General features: G+C 43.3%; 1 protein-coding gene across 4 annotated transcripts in view; it reads left to right on the top strand.

The window, feature by feature from the left end:
• GRIA1 (glutamate ionotropic receptor AMPA type subunit 1) overlaps positions 1–20,641 on the top strand; it is a 123,189-nt gene that overhangs the window by 62,751 nt on the left and 39,797 nt on the right. For 3 of the 4 annotated variants that reach the window (XM_065644427.1, XM_065644425.1, XM_065644424.1), the window contains 4 exons: positions 3,263–3,316; positions 14,907–15,068; positions 16,170–16,337; positions 20,137–20,241. In XM_065644427.1, the coding sequence (XP_065500499.1) occupies positions 3,263–3,316; positions 14,907–15,068; positions 16,170–16,337; positions 20,137–20,241 (489 nt within the window). The remainder of the gene's footprint in view (positions 1–3,262; positions 3,317–14,906; positions 15,069–16,169; positions 16,338–20,136; positions 20,242–20,641) is intronic. The other variant, XM_065644426.1, reaches the window with a different exon arrangement.

Below are 20,641 nucleotides of genomic sequence, written 5' to 3'. Positions count from 1 at the left end.
GAAAGAGAGGGACAATGTTGTGTTTTCCTGTGTTAAAGACAGAGCAATTCCAGATGTCTGTGCCTAGGAGGTAACACTCCTGTTAGGGCTAGGGCTGTGAATGACTTTTTCAGACCTGTGTAGTCCATTTTCATCCTCATTTGACTTCTTGTTCTGAGTCCACAGGGATTCCTGAGAAGGGAGGTAGTTATCCCAGTGTAAGCAGGGAGTGCCAGGTCTTTCACAACATGCGGATGACTGGACAGGGTCAAAGACAGTGTTCGGCTCATTATCACAGGAAATTCAGCTGGGACTTAAACGGGAGCTGGTGGCTGGTCTCTCAGCTCGTCACACCAGCAACCTCTGTGTGGATGTCACTGCTGTGTTTGCCCTGTTTTTATGAGTGTTTGAGGTATTCAAAGAGCTGCCTTGGCCTCTCAGGAACATTTTAATGCATTTATCTTCTTCCCTGACAAGCCTGTCCCTGTCTTTTGGTGACTGTGAATTTGTGCTCCCCAGTGAACAGAAGAGCTGGAGATGGCTGTTTAGCATCAATCCCTCACATATATACACTGGTACTTGCTCTTAATTTCTTCACCCTACTCCGTATGTATAACACAAATAAGCACCACTGACTCCAACAAGGCAGTCCCCGTGTGCTGGAGATAGCAGCTGTAGAAGGAGCCAGTGCTCCGTGTGTTAATGATACGTGCAAAAATGACCCAATTTCTTTCTCGGAGGTTTCTCTGTGTCATTTCTCAAGGGCATGATTTATCTTTGCTGAGGTAACTGTCGTTTGTGAGCCAGGCCTTGGTTCAGGGCAGGATATCCGCGGGGCCGCACTGTGTAGCCTTAATGGGATAAGTAAGCAGTGGGTTGTATTCCATCAAAGCCCTGTATTGTTTCTTCCTCGTCTCTCATTAAAATGAATAACTGGAATTTCTCCTTTGCCACTGTTTCACTCTGAGAGGATTTCTCTCTAATAGATGTCAAACTGGCCCATTAAGAAGTGGGTAATGAAACCTAGGTGGCCCAAGTGAGCTATCAGCATGCAGCCCAGCGCAGCCTCTCACCACGTTCAGGCTAAGTGATAAATGCTATTATAACCTCAGCTTGCTACCGCCGTCCGGACACATTAGGACTGAGCAAGCATTTTAAAATAAATTAAGATCACAAATAACTGTGTAAAACACAGGAAGCAAGCCTCATAATTCAGGTGGATGGGCTACAAGATTAACAGCTCAGGGAAAGCTGGATGGCAGCCCTCTCTGGTTCATCGACTCTGACACCTCATAAAATAACAAAGGAAGAGTTTGGGCAGAAGGAGCCAATGCCAGCTATTTTTGATACTGGAGAAATAGGGAATTGGATTGTAATTCTTAGACATCCCAGTGCTCTGGAGATGCTCCTTCCTCCCACAAGGTCAGGGACCTACTGTCAAGGTCAGTTTCAGTTGATAAATGGAAGGGGACAAGTTGGGTCTGGTTTCGTTTCTCAGATCTGGCAATGGAAGATACTCAGCAAACTGCCCTAATAAGACTATATATCTTTATAGCCTTAGGTATACAAGTATCTGATGGCTTCAAACTGCTCAGCAGAAGCCATACTGAAGGGGTCCTATAGGAAGAACAACAGGGCAGTGAAGGTGGTGGTGCTGACATTAGTTGTGTAAGGATCTTCTACTAAATGAATCCTTCATGGGAGTTAATTGCCACCCCCATGTTAATGCTGGGAATCAGATGAGTTTTAATGTACATACAAGAGCCACTTCATCAAAGAGTGGCTAAGGCAGACGAACCAGTTGCACAGAGCAAGTGTCAGCTCATTTATAATCCATTTGGAAATCCCTAACTGGCTCCTCATGATAATCTGGGAGTGTTGTCCCATGGGGAGGATCAGTCTGTGCTCATCTGACGCTTCTTAAACACCTGCTACCAGCCTGGTATCAGAGAGCAGTCCTGAGTAGACTGATCTCTGGTGGAATCCAACACAACAGTCGTTTTATTATCATTCTGGCTGTGAGGATTTTTCTGGCCTTGCTGTCACTCGTCTAGATTTTGCCTGAGTGTTGGCAATGCAGGCAGTAATTCAGAAACAATTCATATGACAATGGAAATAAGCCAGCAAAGAAACCTTATGGAAACAGCACAGTTCCCTCATAAACTGGCAATTCTTGTGTTTTTACAGGTTTTGAGGGCATGCTGGTTTGGGCTTTTTTTTTTTTTCCCCCACTGTCTTCTTTCTGTATGTGGATTGGCTGAAAAGCAGATGGTATCTGGCTTTAGTAACCTGGTAAGAATTTAATAGTGGTGCTGAAAATCAATGGAGAGGAATTTCAATGGAAACATGGAGTCAGCAAGAATAATGTGATTTTTGGCTGTATTCTTTCTGTATTTTTTTAAATCAAGGAATAAAAAGACAGCTAGGGACCATCTGATCAATGACCCTGTCCCACATAATCACACGCAACCCCTCAACAGGTGGTTCCTTTCTACTTAGACAAGGGGAATTTTTCCAGCTAACATAGAAACTTTCAAATGTTACAGATCTATAAGCAATTGTGCTGATAAAAGAGAATAAAACCCTAACTCTGCAGGCATCAGGGAGGAAAGAGTAAGTGGCAAAGAGCATACATAGGGACACTGTGAGCACGAAGATATAAATAATCTTAATGAACATGGGAGGGGAATCCTCTGTTGATTTACATGTCCAGGCAGCTTTATTCTGGAGATGTGGCTTGAAGCTAGCCCAGTGCACTAAGGAAGAAAAATTGCCCTTTATTCTAAACCTCCTGACATCTCGCCCAGGTCGGTATCTGGGGCAGGGACTCTGGCTTGGGGGATGAGCAGAAAAGCTCTCTTGTCTTGCTCAGTGTTTCAGCTGCATTCGCAGGACAAATGGACCTCGTCTTCCTACTTTGTTCCTTTAATGTCTGAAATATAAATCTTGAAATCTTGTTTAAGCTTTTTTTTTTTTTTTTTTGAAAAAACACTGTGTTTTTATCCCTAAACCTGTAGGAAAAAGGTTGATTCAGGTAGTTTAGTCTCCTGCCTGTGGAATCTGCTTGGGGATCTTGTCCTGTCTAATTTCAGACTTGCTGTTCAAATATCATCTGTGAAAGCTCTGTCCTTCCTCTGACAAGGTTGTGAACTTCTCTTTCACTATGTCTTCCTGTCTTCAACCAAACAGTCTTATTGGGAAAAGATGGGGAGGAAGGGTAGATAAATAAAGCTCTACTTCCTTAGTTGGTCTCTGCTAACTATCCTTGGTTTTCATCTTGCAGATCATCAAGCTTGAAAAAAATGGGAACGGGTACCACTACATTCTGGCAAATTTGGTGAGTTGCCCTCCTTGGCATTTTCTTCAGCATCTCATGTTTTGTAAAGCACTATACTTATAGATAATGAGCTCGAAGTCTTTTTTCTAATCCACCTTCTGAGTAGAAAGAATACCAAAGTCTTTTGTGGTGCTCTCCTCATGACGTTTTCTGTCTTGAGCCAGCAAGGTTATCTCCAGGGTATCTCCAAGGTTGCTGGAATATTTTTTTTCCTCCAGATTCAATCTGCATCTTTTCAGAGCCACTTAAGCCAACTGTCAATTACTGCTTGTTGTGATAATCATTTTTTTCACATGCCATGGGCACCTAGGTCCTGACATTGCCCTCCCAGATTCTTTCAGTCAGGCCACCAAGAAGTTGTTGACTATTGGTAACAACTTGCGTTTTATAACTGGTTTTAACTCCACTCCAGTGTGTGTCCCCCAAGCGAAGTGTTTCACAGCCATCCTGGGAGCGCCACTAAGGGCAGACATGTTAATGATGATGCACTCTGACCTTCCAGTAAAAATAAAATCTGTGCCTATTCCGCAGCTTGGTGCTAAATCGAATCTGACTGCCACGGCTCTAAGGAGTGAATTGGATTTAAAGATTTCTTTAGGGAGACGATTGTCCCTTTAATGCAGGGAGGTGCTGCCTGGGGACAGAGCAGCCGCAGGGCCACTTTTCTGGAGCAATATGCTGTCCATTCTTTAGAGGCTGGAGAATTTCTCTGCCTGAGGAGGTTTGGGAAGAGGTAGAAGAGAAGAATAACCTCGATCCATAGGGCAGCTGCAGGTTTTCTGCAGCAGAGCTCCTACGCTCTCCTGCCCCGGTGTGTCCGTCCATCCACACAGGGGGATGCGCAGAGGACGGGCTGGTACAACCCGGGGCTGCGGCTGCTCCCCCAGGAGCTCTCCTGCTGTGTCCCTGCCGGGTCCGGAGCCCGTTCTCCCCTCCCACAGCTGCATCTGCCAGGCAGCATGTCAGACCCAGGGTAATTAAACTTTAAACTACCAATTAGTCAAGCAGTTGCTGCCATTCTCCTTCTCTCAGTCCCAGGATAACTCTATAATTTACAAGACAAAAATGGCCACATAATTACCCCACAATGGCCTGATACTGACCCTGCACTTCTGCATGTAATTACAAAGTTAAAAATGTTACTTGTGCAGGGGGAGACAGGCAAACTGCAGAGCAGCCAATAACTTCAGTTACTAATTTTTAAAAAATTATTATTTGCTGTAACCCAGGTCCTGATCCTCAGATGTTTGTGAAAGTCCCTTCATTGAAGCTAAGCAGGGAAGGTACTTGGAGGAGCTGGAGTGTACGTGCCTGTGCGCTTTTATGTATACCCATGTGGAAAGCTAAATGTGAATTCTATCGCTTCTCTGTGCAAGGTTTCATAAGAACAAATACATTACAGGCATAAGGTGGTCTAATACTGAGGTGCTGGAATTATGAAGGACGTTTCCCTCTGTCTTATGATACCACTCTCTCTCACCTTCAGCCTGAGAAAGCACACTTTTCCCATCTTTAATTTGTTTTCTTAGCTTTTGCACAAATGCTGAGAGGACAGAGCTGGCTGAAAGAGGCTGCGTACTCAGCCAACAGGGATTATAAATAATTAACTCAGGGTCTGATGAGACTACCAGAAACCACTGTTAACTAGCTGTGCCTTTCAAGCAGCTTTGATTTGGGAGAAGGAGAAGAAGAAGAAGAGTGAAAGGAATTCAAGCTCTCTCCTTTGGTATTTCCTGCTCCTTAAAAACCAGCATTGCAAAAGAGTCAAACTCCAGAAATAAGAATATTATTAAAAAAAAAAAAAGAGGCGGAGATAATCAGACAAAGTGGGAAAACTATTTTTTAAAAAAAAGAACTAATGCTCCTGAAGGTTAAGAAGGCACTTTCCAGGACAGAACAAGCTTTGCGGTTCTGCCGCACACACAGGCAGGTTCAGGCACCAGAAGCCAAATCAGTATCCGTGATGTGCTGCACTCACACGAGAGCTCCTCACTGCTCAGTTCTGCAAGGAGAACAGCAAAAAGGCCGTGAAGGTCCCACATTCCTGAGGCCATTGTTCCAGCAGGAAGGACAGCAAGCCTCCCTCTGCAGGGATGCCAGGGATGTTATAAGGGATTGGCAGAATGTGGGAATCTGACGTCTGCCAGGGTTAAACCCTAGTGTGGATGCTCTGATCCCAGAGATCACAGTAGGTTTTACCCTCTTCTAAGGACATCTCATTGTTGGATTAAAGCCTTCAGAGGGTGTAACATGCTATAATTTATTTCTACTGACTCATACACATAGTGGATAGAACTTAGACCCCCCACATTTTTGCCTGTAGATAAGCCCTAAGATGACAGGGCGTGCATTGCCCACACACACACACACATACCCTCATGTGCACACCCGTGTGCCTATAAAACAGCCTGATTTTGTGGAAGTGGCTCATTCTGGAGTACTGGGTCATAAGAGGATAAATTAAGAACTAAAAACTGCAAGTGCTGAACCGTTCCAAATGAGTTATTTTTCCTCCCCTGTGCTGACTGACAGAGTCCTGGTTTTAGGGCTGTCATCCTATGTGAAGATGAGGCTTCCAGACCTGGCTGGGACAGGCTCTGTCTTGCAGAAGTGAACCCTCAGCTGGTTTGTAGCCACCAAGTTACCTGTGGTAGCTGGAGCAAGGGGATGAATTTTCAATACTTGCCTTTTGCAACACTGCCTAACCTTCTTGGGCCCTTTCCCATGGGGAGACAATTATGGAAATGACACATTAGAAGTAAATTTGGGGAAATATTTATGGATAACCCCACTGAAATTCTTATTTTTGGCTATATCTTTGTTCAGAGCTATACTCAGCCAAAAAGAAAAAAAAAGCAGCCCAGTTACAGCAGCTCCAAACTGGGGTTACATGAGGAATGCAAAGCAAGTGAGTTTGCAAGGCAGTGCACAGGCTGAATAAGGCCTGCAAAAATCATCCATTTTGAACACGGAGGAATTCCCTGTCTGGTCACAAATGATTCATGAACAAAGAGGAACTGGCTTGCATTAATCACTGCTTGTTTGCCCAGCGGTTGCTGTCAGGTGAGCTACAAGTAAAGCACCAAGCAGGATTTGACAAGTAGCAGCAAATGAAAACTAGTATTTCCTAGCAGGAACAGTTTTCTTTTTCAGTAAAATTGCTGTTGCCAAGGTGAGACAATAATATTTTTGTGTTCACAAACAAAATGAAACCGTTCTGCACCTTAGGCCATGGGCAAACATCCTTCTCCAAATCTGCTATGCCTGTTAGAGACACAACCTGTCTCATCTGCTCAGCCCAGCCCATCCCACAAAGGTCTGTCTCCAGCACCGCTGCCAGGGAAAAGGTTCCTGTGAGCATCCCTGCCTCTCCTTGAGGCAAATTTAGCGCTATCTGTGGCTTCTGCAAACTCATAAAAACGGATCCTCGACTTGTACCCATTCAAATTATCCCAATTAGCTTTTACCAGCTGCCAGCCTGGATATTTGTCAGGTGTACCACCACTGGGGGGTTGCAATTGTCTCTCTCTCTCTCTCTCTCTCTCTGTATCTCTATTTTTCTTTTTGGAACTCAAAGAGGTTTGGCAACTTTAAGAAGTGTTTGTTTTTGTGAGTCTTATTTTTCTAAACTTTGTTCTCAGCCTTTGAGAGCATCAGGCTAGCAACCACAAAGAAAAAAACTATAGTCAATATTCTCAGAGGAGCAAGCTTAGAAATTTCTGGAATTCCTTTCTTTTGATGTTACAGATTTTTTTCCCCACAACCTTGGCTTCATGTATCTGACCTACACTAGAGATGTAGGCTGACTGCTGTCAGTGGTGGGAGAACATCAGCTCTCTTGGGCAGAGGAAAATCTTTGTCTTAAAATAGGTGACATTCATGTGACCTGTCTTTAAAAGAAAAGTGTGAAGGACAGGTGCCACATACAGTGTTTCAGCATTTCTTTTTCCTGGCGCATTAGTCCAGGTCGTTCTTTTAGCAAATGCTCTTGTTTGAAGTTGAATAGATAAGTGTATGAGATTGCTGATGCTAGGGGTAGCAGGGAAGAGCAAAGATAAAAACAGAGTTGATTAGCAGAGGTAAGCATTTTTTCCTGTGCCATTTTGCATCAGCATGTGTCACTGCTGAGTTAGACCATGGACAAGAGTTTCACTTTGCAAGCACTTGTGGTGGCTTTGGAGGTTACCAGCACAGCAGCTTGTGCAGGAGTCAGGCAAAATCTAGTTTGATTCAGTTCATCTGTGGCTTAAATGGGCCTCTTTGATTTCTCCCCTCAAAAATGGAAGAGAGAACTTCTGCATCACTAAGGCTGAGACACAGTGACCTGAGTCCGACAGCTGGTGCAGGAAGAAGAGGATGAAGAAAAGGAAACGTCCCGAACTGGCTGTCGAAAAGAGGTGTCCGCATCCCTGGGGAAGAAAGTTCTCCCGGCACAGGCAGAGATCAGCTCCCCTGCCGTGATGCAGCTCCGGCACGTCCCGCAGCCGAGCTGTGGCTGCACCAGGAGGGTCTGCGGTGCCTGGGCTGGGTACCAGCTCCGTGCGAGAAGCTGAACCTGCCACCGCACACGTGTGCCGTGTGGCACTGGTCGTGTGCCAACGGCTCCGCTGCCTGCACCGAGCTTCTGATTCAGCTTGCCTGGAGCTAAAATACTGCAGTTCTCAGTCTCCCATCAGCTTGAAAGCTGCTGTGTTTATTTTAATCACCCTTGGTTATTAATACTGTCTCCTGCCCTCTGAAGTATTGCTGACTGCAGGTACAAGCAAGGTGAGCAATGCTCGGGTTTGCATCACTGGACGATTGGAAATTCTATTTTGTGGGAGTTTCCCAAAGGATGTGTACAGCATCGGCTTCTTGTCCCGGTAAGATCTCAAGATGCCTCATCTTGCAAAAATGCTGTTCTAATGTTGGAAGGAGATGTCCTAAGTTATTTTTGGGTTTCTAAAACTATGCCAGTTAGACTTTTCCTCTTTGTGAGAGGTTAGTGCAGGTAGACTCATGAGAAAACTTGGTTTTCCAGGCAGAGGAAAACAGTAAAATTTCTGAGGTCTGCATTTCACTTCCAGGCGGCTTTTCTATCCTGATTCAATTATCAAGCAAAAGAAAGCCTTATAACATTATCTCATCTGAATTACTGATAGTAAAAGACACAGCAGTGCCCTGAATTAATTTTTGCTTGAATTAGAGTGTCTCATGTAAAAGAAAATCATCTGGGTTTGATACAAAAATTGCCCACACGGGAGAATATGAACTGCAACCTTGGAAGGATTTTTGCAGTAGCTAATGAGAGCTCAAAAGCATGAGTGACTGACTTGCTTTAGAAAAAGTTAAAGCTTGCTTTAAAAAAAGTCACTGACCATCAGGTGAGTAACGCACAGATTATATTACAACCATTGGAAGGAAAAATGTGTTTGCTTAAATCTCATCAAAAGGCTGTTAAACTAACAAGTTTCCTTAGCCATTTGCAGTCTCCTAATCCATTACCCTGGCTCAACTGGCAAGGGGTGATGTGTAAATTCGTAGTATCTTTCTCATGGTGGCTTCACTGGTGACTTCTTTTTTCTCATCAAGACTTGACTAGCTTCAGCTTCCTCCATCAGATTTATGCTTCTGTTTGCTGGACCAAATATTCCATTACTGACATTTTGATCTTTGTAAACTGTGATCAGGACATCCCTTAATCGTATCTTTGGTTGAAGTCCTGGCATCTGTCACTACATGGCATGTTTCCCAAACCTCGGGATCAGTTTCTGCTCTGAAAGCTCTCTAAAGCACAAACGTCCACCTAGGACATCTGTCCCTCTGCCTGGACTGAGCTTTCCAACAAGATGTGTATGATCATTTATATCCAGAATGTGCTGCAGCAGTAGGATGAGGCTGATGCAAAATAATATCACAAAGAAAACGTATGCCTGCAGAGCTGTACTGAAAAACCTGAAGTTACTGGTCATCTCCAGCTCTGTTTCCTTGAGTCCTGGATCCTCATCTGACTTGATTTGCTTTGCATCAATAGACAGAACAAAACAGACTCACCAAACGGCAGGATTGGGACCCTATCTGACAGCGCCCCTTCTTCCCATCTTTCTTTCCCCTTCTTCTTCACTTCTATATGACAGTGAGGACTCACGTGTTTTTCTGCCACAATGAGATTGGACATATTAACATTTCTGTGGAAGAGAAGAAGGCCTCTCCTGTTGGAAGGCATGCTGCAATGAGACTTGAGCAGATGGGCTCTTTTTTGATGTACCCTCCTTATTAATACAAAGTGATGGGAGCGAGGAATGACGCTTCACTGGAAGGACAAGCTTGAAGATAATTTGGTATATTAGGGATGCTCCATCTGGGAACACTTGACTTCTTGCTCCCTGCAGAAAGACACCAGTGTACCTTGGAATGACAGGAGCCACTTTGCATTCACTCAGCTGATCTACAGCCATTCAGAAGCAATTGTTTTGCTTTTCAAAGTTCCTTATAACCATAAAGCCTGCTAGCAGGGAGCAGTTTGGCGTTGCAAGCCATACATGGATTGCATCTAAAGAGAGCTGGGCCAGCTTCCTGATGCTGCAACAGGTTTCTGTGGCACCCACCCAAGCTCAGGCTTAAATGCTTAAATGCTTTTTGCTTAAAAAGAAATATTTCAGTGTGATACTTGTAACAAGAAAAAAAAAATAGGTTCCAGTCTCTTCCTCCCAGACAGAAAGGGACTAAAACACCTGACACCCATTCCCAGGGTGAGGGCACCATGTTAGGTTCAGCCAATAAGTCTTCTCCATGCAATTCAAGAGAAAGGGGCTTTTTCCGTCTCATCATTCAGATATGAGTTTTACTGGTCTTGGCAGGAGATCCGGAGGGCTCGAAAGATGCAGAGGGAGGAGAGAAAACAACAGTGTTTCTCAAAAATGTGGCAGTCTTCAAGGAGACTCTCTAATGTCCTTTCTCTCAGGAAAAGCTAAGACTTAGAGCAAAGGCAGGGAGCTTTTAAGCTGAGCTGCGGGAAGGTTTATGAGACGATGAGCTGCAGCCTGCCCGGAGCGCAGCCCTCGCTGCCTGTTACAGCAGCTTCAAAGGCACGATTGTACCGCAGGAGGCACCTTGCAGGGAAAGTGCCAGTGATTAATCCTGATTTAGTGAAATACAGAGAGAACCTGAAGGCGTGGGGCAGCGGTCAGCTGTCTGGGTATGGAGGGAAGGCTGCTGCTGCCTGCGGTGTCCCCGTGATCTGGGACAATGTCCCAGAAGGAGCAATGTCACCTGGTGTCATCAATGTGTGGAGAAGAGGCAGAGGTTTCGGTCAGTGAGGCAGTGAAATATGAGGGTGAAAGGAGAAATGCAGGGAACTAAGTGGAGCTGGCAGGTTTGAGGAGGGTCATGCACGAAAGAACAAGCCTTTCCCTATGCCGTCTGACAGCCGTCTGCGCTGCCCACTCAGTGTCTTGTCTCCTCATGGTGTTCAGGGTATAAATAAGGAGCTGGCTCATTTCTGGGGGACTTTATTTTCAAGGCAGATCCTTCGTGGACCAGTTAATCAAGATGGATTCATGAGGCCCATTGCAAGTCATCAGTCTTCCTGCATTATGCATTTCCTTTGATGATTGAGTCCACAAGCAGTGGAGAGGAATATAAATGTGTGACTTGCTGACACCTCTCCCAGCAACCAAGGCAGCAAGTGGGACAGTAAAACAACCTTTGGCTGAAAAATGTTTTCAGTTTAAGAACAGCATAAAGAACAGATGCAGCAAGGAAAACACAACGAGGAGAAAACCCTTCCCAGTAGTGTTCTGTTTTCTATTTGAAGGGATGAAGGTCTGTAACAGCTGCCCATGTTATTTACTAGCAGCAGGACCTCTCCATGTAATCACTTTGTGAGGTTCATTAATGCAGAGAAAACAGACCATGGAATGGGCTAAAGAGCAAGTTTTCTCCTTCGGACTGAGCCTGGCTGTTGCTCGAACCGTGTGTTGCAGACGCTGTGATTCAGAGCAGGCATGGAGGAGGGAGGCTGCCTCAGCCCATCAGCGCGGATGGGTCCAGATTTCTGTGGTTTATCATCAGCCTGCTAATTCGATGGCATTTGGAGAAAGCCAGGCATTTTCCAGGCATATGCAAGACAGGAGGCTGTATTCCCTGGTTTGCCGAGATGATTTTGCAAAGTGAATTTAAATCAAAGGGACAGCTGCTCCTGCTGTAGGGCAGGGGGTGGGCTGGCTGATGCACTGGCCCTTCCAGCCTGGTTTTGATGATTCCCAGAGAGAACTGTGCCTGCAGAAGTGTTGTCTCCCCTGGAGTACCTTTGTCCTGGGCAGTGATTCTGTTTGGGGCCCTGGGGAGCTCGGTGTTGGCTCTGGGTCCCTCTGAACCTGCTTTGCCGGGGTGCTGGCACAGCACCTGTGTCCCTCCTCTTCCTCCCCAGGGGACCAGCAGGGCTGCTCGGGGAGGTGAAGCCAGATACCCGTGTGTCCAACAGAGACATCCCAAACGCTTCAGGTCTAAAGAGCCTGAAGAAAGTCACGTACCACCACATTCCAGCTCAGCTCGTTTCCCTGAACAGCGCACTGTGCTCCAGACGTGGCTACAAAGCAAACTTTTTCCAGAGTTCACTGGTAGATTTTTTGAAACAGTTTTGGCCACTGAGGTCCCATGCAGTCTGTAGTTCCAGCACTGTTCACTTCTTGCTGTACTTGATTGGATGGCAAAGGGAAGCATTTTTGTGCTGGTTCTTTCCCAAACTGATTGATACTAAACATATTGCTGCAAAGGCATGTTTGCTGCCCCTCGGTAGTGGGTTCCAGTCTTTCCTCAGTCATTTTTTTAAGAATTTATTGTCTGTTTTCTAAATATGGCCAATTGCAAACTAAATAAAATATCCTTTTTTTTCCAACGTGTGGCTATAGTTAGAAGCTGACAGATGATTGATGACTTCTTTACTTGCAAATATTGTAATTCTCCTGTTATCCTGTTTCCTACAAGCACTGACTGATATTCCAGAAAGATAAACAAGCAGATTCCTGATGCCACTTTGTCAATAGAAGCATTTTCAAGAGACAGTTTGTATAACATTTGATACATTTTTGTTTATATGTTAGCCAGTAAGAACTCATTTCCTTCTGGAATTATTTTCTAAAATATCTGACCTCTTGTATTCCCAGTTCATTGGCTATGATGTCACCTAGACCTGCTCTGAGCAGATTTCAGTGGTGCAGTGATTAAAATGCCTTTGTAATTAGGACTGTTCCTATACTGACCTTGTACTGGGGCATGTGGAGGAGGGATAAGGGGTGAAAATAGTTATTTCAGCAGTTGACAACAGCTGAAATACAGAGACATATTCAAGGTTAATGATGTCCTATATGGTCCCAGCTGCCTTAAATGATTGGAAAATCTTCAGAGATCTCTACGTTTTTTAAAGAACCTGAATTGTGTCAAAAATCAGTGGGGAAAAATTAGTACAGTCTTCAGGAAGAAATAATTCCTTTTGCATGTTCAGATTATTTTAATATTTTGTGTAAAATGAATCCAAATGAATATTGTTGAATACTTGCTTCAGTTGCGGAATGGTTTGGGGAAAACAATGAAAGACAGTGTTTTCAACTACTGCTGTCTTGTCACTGGTGTCGTAATCTTGTTTTGACTTTTCCTGTTTGAATCTACTTGTTGACGGGGCTGAAGACATGAGACATCTTACTCCATACTCTGTTCTGAACTTGGACTTCATGCCTTTGTAGGCCTTCCAAGGAGGAGCTGATGGCACAAACTTCAAATTGCTGTGTAGTAGTTTCTTTTGACAGATCTTTTTCCCTTGAGTACCTCCCAGGAGCAGAATGTCAGTGTAATTTGGTCCTAGCCATGAATAACCAGTGACAACCTGTGAGGTCCTTCTTACTGAACCTTAGGAGCTCTGTGTGTCAAAAACCACTTGGCCTGAGATGCATTAAGATGTCAGGGACAATTATCCTGCTGCGTTTCCTACTCATTAATCACAGCTCTGGCTTTCTGAAACCCCTACGCTAGCAATTACAAACAGGACTGATGTGGGCTTAACCAGCATTCTGAGAAATTTATACACACAAAGCATCACTTTTTTTTTCTTTTTTTTTTTTTTTTGCCTAAATCACAGCACTTTGAAGCAAAACAAATCATCTGTTTAGGGCATCTGTACACCTATGTCCAATCCTCAGCCTTGTAAGTGGATGCCGAAGTGCTTACAAAAAGCTAGAAGAAAAATTATAAAAGTCTTTAAGGACGTTTTTGAGTCATGACTCCCTTGGTCTGACGCTGATGTGAGAGGGCAATTTAGTCTTTTCCTTGCAAGCTATCTGTTTCCGAAACAGGTTGCCATCTAACCGCTTGATCTCAACCGTGGAGGTTAATAAGCTAATCCGCTCCTGTAGCGTATGCACAGAGAGAACCGTTTTGGGAACCTGACCAGTGTCTCACGGAAGTAATGTGACTTGGCTTTTTTGACTCACACCATCATCATGTTTGAGAGCAAGCAAGGGAGAGAAACCCAGTGGTAGGTTTAGAAGGTGCCTGTGGAGAACACATGGAGGGCAGAGCTTGAACAAGCTCTCCTGTTGCTCAAGTGGTCACATCGTGCATAGTCCTCTTGTTCATTTTTCTTCATGCTTTATGGTTGCTAGCAGTACTAGGGACAATAACTGACTGCATCTCTTTTATTCCAAAAGAAAAAGCACCAGACTTCATCCTGTCCCACCCACAGCAGCCCAAGCAGGAGGGCAGAGTCTCTGTTCAAGCACCTGCTTTGTGCAAGGAAGCACAGCAAAGAGTTTTGCAGAACAGCAGCACTGAAGAGACAGGATCAAAGTGGGGAGACCAAAAAATGACCTCTTCTCCATATCGCCTGCAGAGTTTCCCTAATTATTTTTTTTCCCTGTGACTCAACAGGAGTGACTAATTCTGCAATGCCACCCCAATGCACGTGTGTATTTGTGCACTTGTGTTCATCATGTGCAGTGGGCAAGAGGTAGGGAAGAGCAATGAAGAAGTGAAACAAATGTATTTCATTAGCAATCCAAAGTCCAAAAAAGTACTCTTTTTTTTCTCCTAAATTAGTAAATCCTTTAGCTTGTTTTTTTTGAATACACAGGCTCCTTTGGCAGCCTGACTGACCACTTACTTGATCTACTGAAAGTTCAGTGTTCAAGATTTATTTTTCCCTACAGATTGTGACCTGAAAAGAAGTAGCCTCTGCCTGGATCCCTGAGTACATGAAAGTCAGAGCTGGGTGAATAATTCCAGTACATTTTGAGAATTTTGTTATTTTCATCTAGGTTTTATTTGGGATATATTTTCCTGTTATTCTGCTAGCTTTCTTGCAAATGAACTGTTATTAATATGACTATTTGTCTCCCTGGACAAAAACTACAGGATATGTCCAGCTCAGAGCCTCTGAGAAGGACAAGTTCCCTGTGTGGTCGGTGAAGCGGTGCCTCTCTTGAATTGGACCTTACCTTGCAGAGGGAAGAGATTTTTTCCTAAGCTGGCTGCCATAAGCATAGATAAGCAGTATTTTTCTTATCCACCCAGAGATGTGTTCTTCTAATGAGCTTCTCTTCTTTCTCTCCTGTACTAGGGATTCATGGATATCGACCTGACTAAATTCAAGGAGAGTGGAGCCAATGTAACCGGCTTCCAGTTGGTGAACTACACGGATGCCGTTCCTGCCAGGATCATGCAGCAGTGGAGGAATAATGATGCCAGAGAGCATCCTCGTGTGGACTGGAAGAGGCCAAAGGCAAGTGGTATAAAAAAAAAAGAAAAAAAAAAAATTTAGGGTCCATCTGGCTCAGTTCAAGTTATGCTCACGTCTTTGTGATGACACAGAGCTCTTTAATCTCGCTCTGAAAACCTGTCATTTAATATAATTATGAACATTATCTGTTCTAGATGCCTCAACATTGTCTAAATTTTACTAGGCAGCAGTTGCTGCCTGCTAAGAAATATACAAGTTAGCGTTTTTACCCTCCTCAAAACTAAGGATTAAATATCTCATAATGTTTAGTATATAAAAAAGAAAAAGCCTCATTAACTCCTTAACCTCTGACTTGTTTACTGCATATCCAGTGACAATAAAGTCTTTCCAGATGTTCTTTCTGAGCATTTCAAATCAGTGTACACAACAGAGGGGAAATATATTTTAATTCCTAACACAGATAGAAGACTCTGAAGCTGTAAAGGGGCAGATGGAGGGGGGAGGTGTTTTTTTTCTATTGGACGTTTGAAAACACATGCACTTGTGACAAACACTCAGCAATAGAAGTGTCAAATTTAGAAGTATTAGTTTAAGAAAGCTGTGAACAAATAAATCAATAGGTGATCATAGGAAAAGGAATTAACTCTAATGGTTACTGTTCATGCCAAGAGTTTTACAGTGGTTTCTGTGCAAGTTTCTGCTTGAAGAAACTCATCTTTTACAGAATTTTTGCACGCTGAAGTAGAGTTTTCTGGTCTTCATCTGTGACCAGAAAGAGTCACTTGTTGCTTGATGTCACGTATCTCACATTTACACTGTATAATATATTCTGTAAAGGTTCAGATCAATAATTTTAATTAAACACAAAGATTTGGGTAACAGGCGAATGGCTTTTAAGGCTGAGTCCTCTCCAGGGAGTGGAGCTTTTCCTTCACTCTTCCACCCTCCGGGAGAGAAGGTACCAACTTTCATGAGTCAACAGGGCAGCAGTGATTACAGGGAGCAAGAGGCTGTTGATCTTCATAGATGGAAGGATGAAAACAGGACAAACCATCTGAAAAGCTGCAGTGAGGTGAACCGGTGTAGCGTGTCCAAGGTCAGCTCACCCTAAAAGGCAACGTACGACTCTTCTTCTCTTTCTAGTACACATCAGCGCTAACGTACGACGGAGTCCGGGTGATGGCCGAGGCGTTTCAGAACCTGCGGAGGCAGCGGATCGACATCTCCCGTCGCGGCAACGCCGGGGACTGTCTGGCCAACCCCGCCGTGCCCTGGGGACAAGGCATCGACATCCAGAGAGCGCTGCAGCAGGTTGGAAACCCAGCCCCTGCGGGCACTGCAGGGACAGCTGGATGGAGCCTGTGGGTGGGGAAGAGGGGTGATTAGCAGCAGAAACACTCAAATTGCTTGGGATGAGGAACCCATCCTTCCAGATTAGAGCCCAGGTCTCCTAAAGAGTTCAGGGCTGCATCCAGTATAAACTGTTTCTCCTGGTGCCATCCGATGCGTCCTTGCCTTCTCTAATTTCTGTTGAAATTCTGGGGTGGACAAGCCAAAATGTTATCCCTTAAAATCATTAATCTCTATTTTAATAATCTTCCCCTTCCCAATAAAGACACCTGCTCAGACCATATTTTTTTGCAGCTCCTTCGACTCTCTATGAACTTAAAAGTTCCAGACTGCGAATGAAGTTTGAAACCATGTGAATTTTGCCTTATGAGTTGGCTGTTGTCAAAATATTCTTAAAGCCCAGATTATAGCTTGTTTCATACTGTGAGGATTTGTAAAAGTCTTAATAATAGCCATTTAGATAGCTTATTTCTTAAATCTGATAATCTTGCTTTTTCATCCTACATAAAAATTTAGATTTTTGAATAAAAAAAAAAAACCTACATGAAACTTACACTGAGAGAGAAAAAAAAAATACACACTTACCAAAAACTTAGAAAAGTAGAACACTCAAAATTTCATAAATTTCAAGACTGACATTCATTTCTACCATATTTTTTTCAGACAAAAATAGATGGATTCCTTGAAAATAGTGCTAGTTCAGTGTTACTCAAATATAGCTTATCCCATCTTCTTAACTGTGAAGAAGGCAAGAAGAATAAAATTAATTTTGTTAATTCACGTCATATGTAAATTTCCCTAGGTATTTTGTTTTGATTTGGGTTTGGCTTACTGGTAAAGAACGATTCCTTTAAAACCAAGTCTTGCAGCTGATTTGATTTTATTGCTTGGATTAAATTTCTTTCCAAGCCTGTCATTGACTTTAGGTATGACCTTGGGCAAATCACTGTCATAGCTTCTCCAAACCCTTATAATAAAATCAGCCTCTTTGATGCATTAGGGAGATCGGTTACCTAATAAACATGAAATACTTGGAAGACTTCTGATGAGCGATGAGGTCTCAAGCATTTGCCGTTATTGAATTTATGAGACTAGGATATCAAAATTAGACAGCTAGAAAATACAATTTTGTGTGTGTTGGAAAATATCCTCTGAAGTTTCCTCATCTCTTCACTAAAACAATTTCAAATCTCTTAATTTTGGGCAAAGAACATGAAGAGCTATTTACAAAAGTTAGTTCTTTACCACTGAAAAATTAAAATTTTTAAAAGTTTTGACCAGTTAAGTTGTGATGGTAAAAATAAAAGGTTCTGAATCATATAGTGGAAGAAGTCTCCAAGGGAAATTTTAACTATGAATTTAATAATCACCTAGCATTCAGTATTGTAGCAAGAGAGAGGCAGATGGAAATAGATGAACTTATGATTAGATTGAAGGTTTGAGTTATCCTTTCTGTAAAGATTCACAATTAGGCCAATTCTTACAGTTATGCACAGTGTGCTTTCACTTCACCTCCCATGTGCTAATGCCTATGATTTTATAAGCTGTTTAAAAGCAAAAAAGATTCTCTACTTATTTCTACTCAAATGTCTAGAATAAGCTCCTGAATTGCCTTATTTCTCTTCAGTGTTGGAAGGAGTCATGGATGGTGGAAGTAAAGCTGAAAAGCAATTTGAAACATTCTGCAGTTTTTCAAAAACAGAAATCTAACACATTTCAGCAAAATGTATGCTTCTATTAAAGAGAATTACTTCCCCCCTTCCTCTCCACCCCGGAAAATGCTCACAAAATATTGCTTTAAACCAGCACACTGAGATTTCAGTCATACTTTGAAAATATTATGATACATTTGACAGATTTTTTTGTTTACACTATTTAGTAACCAAATCTAGTAAGCAGGTAGCTAGTTCTTATCTGCTGACTAACCCTATAAACCAGAAGACCACAATAGCATCCTCTTCTTTCAGCTCTCCCAGCAAAGAACCACATACCTGTGGCTTAGACACAAATGCATTTAGGTGGTCCCTGTCTCCAGTTTAGTGATGCTTAGCACTGTTGAAATCAAACCTCAGTGTATTTTGTAGTGATTCAGGGCTCCCAGAGGACGGCAAATGGTGGAAAAGTTGTGCTGTGTTCTCCAGCACAGATGGGAGAGACCCCCTTTGCCATTTCAGTGCCACATGGTTATCACAAGACTAAGATTTGATTCATTCAGATAGAAGAAACTGGTGAGGTATACTTGCCTTTTAGTTCATATAAAACTACAAAGCATGAGCATCCATAGCCTGAGCTTTAGAGTCAGTTAGAACCTGAAAAGAAAACCAAAAGACCATGAAAAACGCAGGCACAGGAGTGCTTAGGACAAAGTTCTTTTCTAGTGCATCTATCTTTTATAGGCATGTTGTTTGTTATGAGAAAAGCGTGTTTTCTCCAGAAATCACCAGGAGTAGCTCTTGACTTGAAGGAGCTTCAGAAAATACTGGCAGATGTTGGTTTTCATGACAAACCTTTGCAATAATAGCTAGAGAACAAACAGTTTCAGCAGATTAGCAACAGATTTCCTCTGTAATTATTTATCCTCATTTCTTGACCATGGGTCAACTGGGGTTCTCGGAGCACTGAAAAAGGTGTAGAAGTAAATACCTGTTCCCATTTTGCATGTCGGAAGACTTCGGTTGCAGAGACAACCGTTTTGCCTAGAGTAAGTGGAAAGGCTGAGAACAAACCTTTAATTTCCAATCAATCCAGTGTCACGATTACTTCTCCACATGGCTTCTATAGAGACCCAAACTTGCGCTCCTTTGCCTTGTTCCTGGGCCCCACACACCGCATATGACTCCAGTTGCAAGCTCTTCTCCACACCAGGCTGGACACTTTTGCAACAACTCAAGTGACCAAAATGAGAGGAGAAGTTTAGGACGTGGGATGTGATGTGAGCAATGCTCTTCAGCTCGGCAGTTATCACCAGATATTTATGATTCAAAGTTTCCTATACAAATCTTATTTACAACACTAAATTGCTAAGTTTTATTAGGCTGGCGCAGAGGTAATTAAATTTTCCTGTTAACTGGTGGACTCTCTCTATTGAAAAGCAGCAGCTGGGACCTGTGGCCACGGTTTCATATTTCCTCCAAATATAGTTCCTGATTTGAACTGACAAATTCGTTACCAAATCCTGACTCCAGGTTAGATTTAGAGGATACAAAAAAAAAAAAAACAAGAAAAAAAACAAACCAAAAACGAAAACCCAAACCAATAAACAACAACAAAAAAACCCCCTCGATTTCAGAGCTGATTTAGCTCATTGCCACATCCCAAGAGATGATGGGCTCATGCACGTGATCTAACTTTATGCGTTGCTGAGTTCAGTAACAGAGCACTAAGTTTTAAGAGAAAGGGTTTTTAAGATAAAGGATTTTTAAAAGAAAGGGTAAGTTGAGAGAAAGGCTGTTCATGTGGCCAGGCACGCTGTAGATCAGGGGTGTCAAACTTGTTTTCACCAGGGGCCACATCAGCCTTGCAGTTGTCTTCAAAGGGCTGAATGTAATTTTAGGACTGCATAAATGTAACTACTCCTACTGTAGAGAGTGAACCTAAGTGAAAGCCTGATGTCAGATAGATGTGCTGTCGCCCCGTCATGGATCTGAGAGATATCACGGTGCTCTCCATCCTTCTTCCCCTCACCTCTTACTGCTGCCGAATCACCATCATGTGGGATGCTGACCAGTTTGCTCTCCTCATTGATATTTATGTCTTTAAGGTCCGTTTTGAAGGATTGTCTGGCAACGTTCAGTTTAACGAGAAGGGACGGAGGACCAACTACACTCTCCATGTGATTGAGATGAAACATGATGGGATTAGAAAGGTAAAGTAGAGAGCAACCTGCGATCCTGTGTCAGGCACCAGCCCAGTGTTGGAGTTATGGTGTGGTTAGGTCTGAACAGATATTTCTGTTTGTGAAAGCTTGCATGTGGAGTCGCCATGAATGCATTCCCACCTCCCTGTATGAGCAAAGCCAAGCACTAGGGAGAATTCATGGTATATTACTAAAAAAATGCAACCTATGGAAGGGGTTATCAAGAGCAACAAGGGCATCTCAGCTGTGGCACAGGAATTTCCAGGATAGTAAAAGCTTGGCCCACTCAGTCTTGCTGTCAGCAGGGCACATAGGCTCAGGCCCAGCTACCCAACTATCTCTTTTTGGTCTCCCACTTTTCTTTTCCAAGGATGAGCCAAGGCAGAGCCAGGCAGAAGCTGTCTGCCCT

Source organism: Caloenas nicobarica, chromosome 13 (genome assembly GCF_036013445.1).
Source record: "Caloenas nicobarica isolate bCalNic1 chromosome 13, bCalNic1.hap1, whole genome shotgun sequence".
NCBI lineage: Eukaryota > Metazoa > Chordata > Aves > Columbiformes > Columbidae > Caloenas > Caloenas nicobarica.
This window is presented reverse-complemented; position numbering and strand designations above follow the sequence as displayed.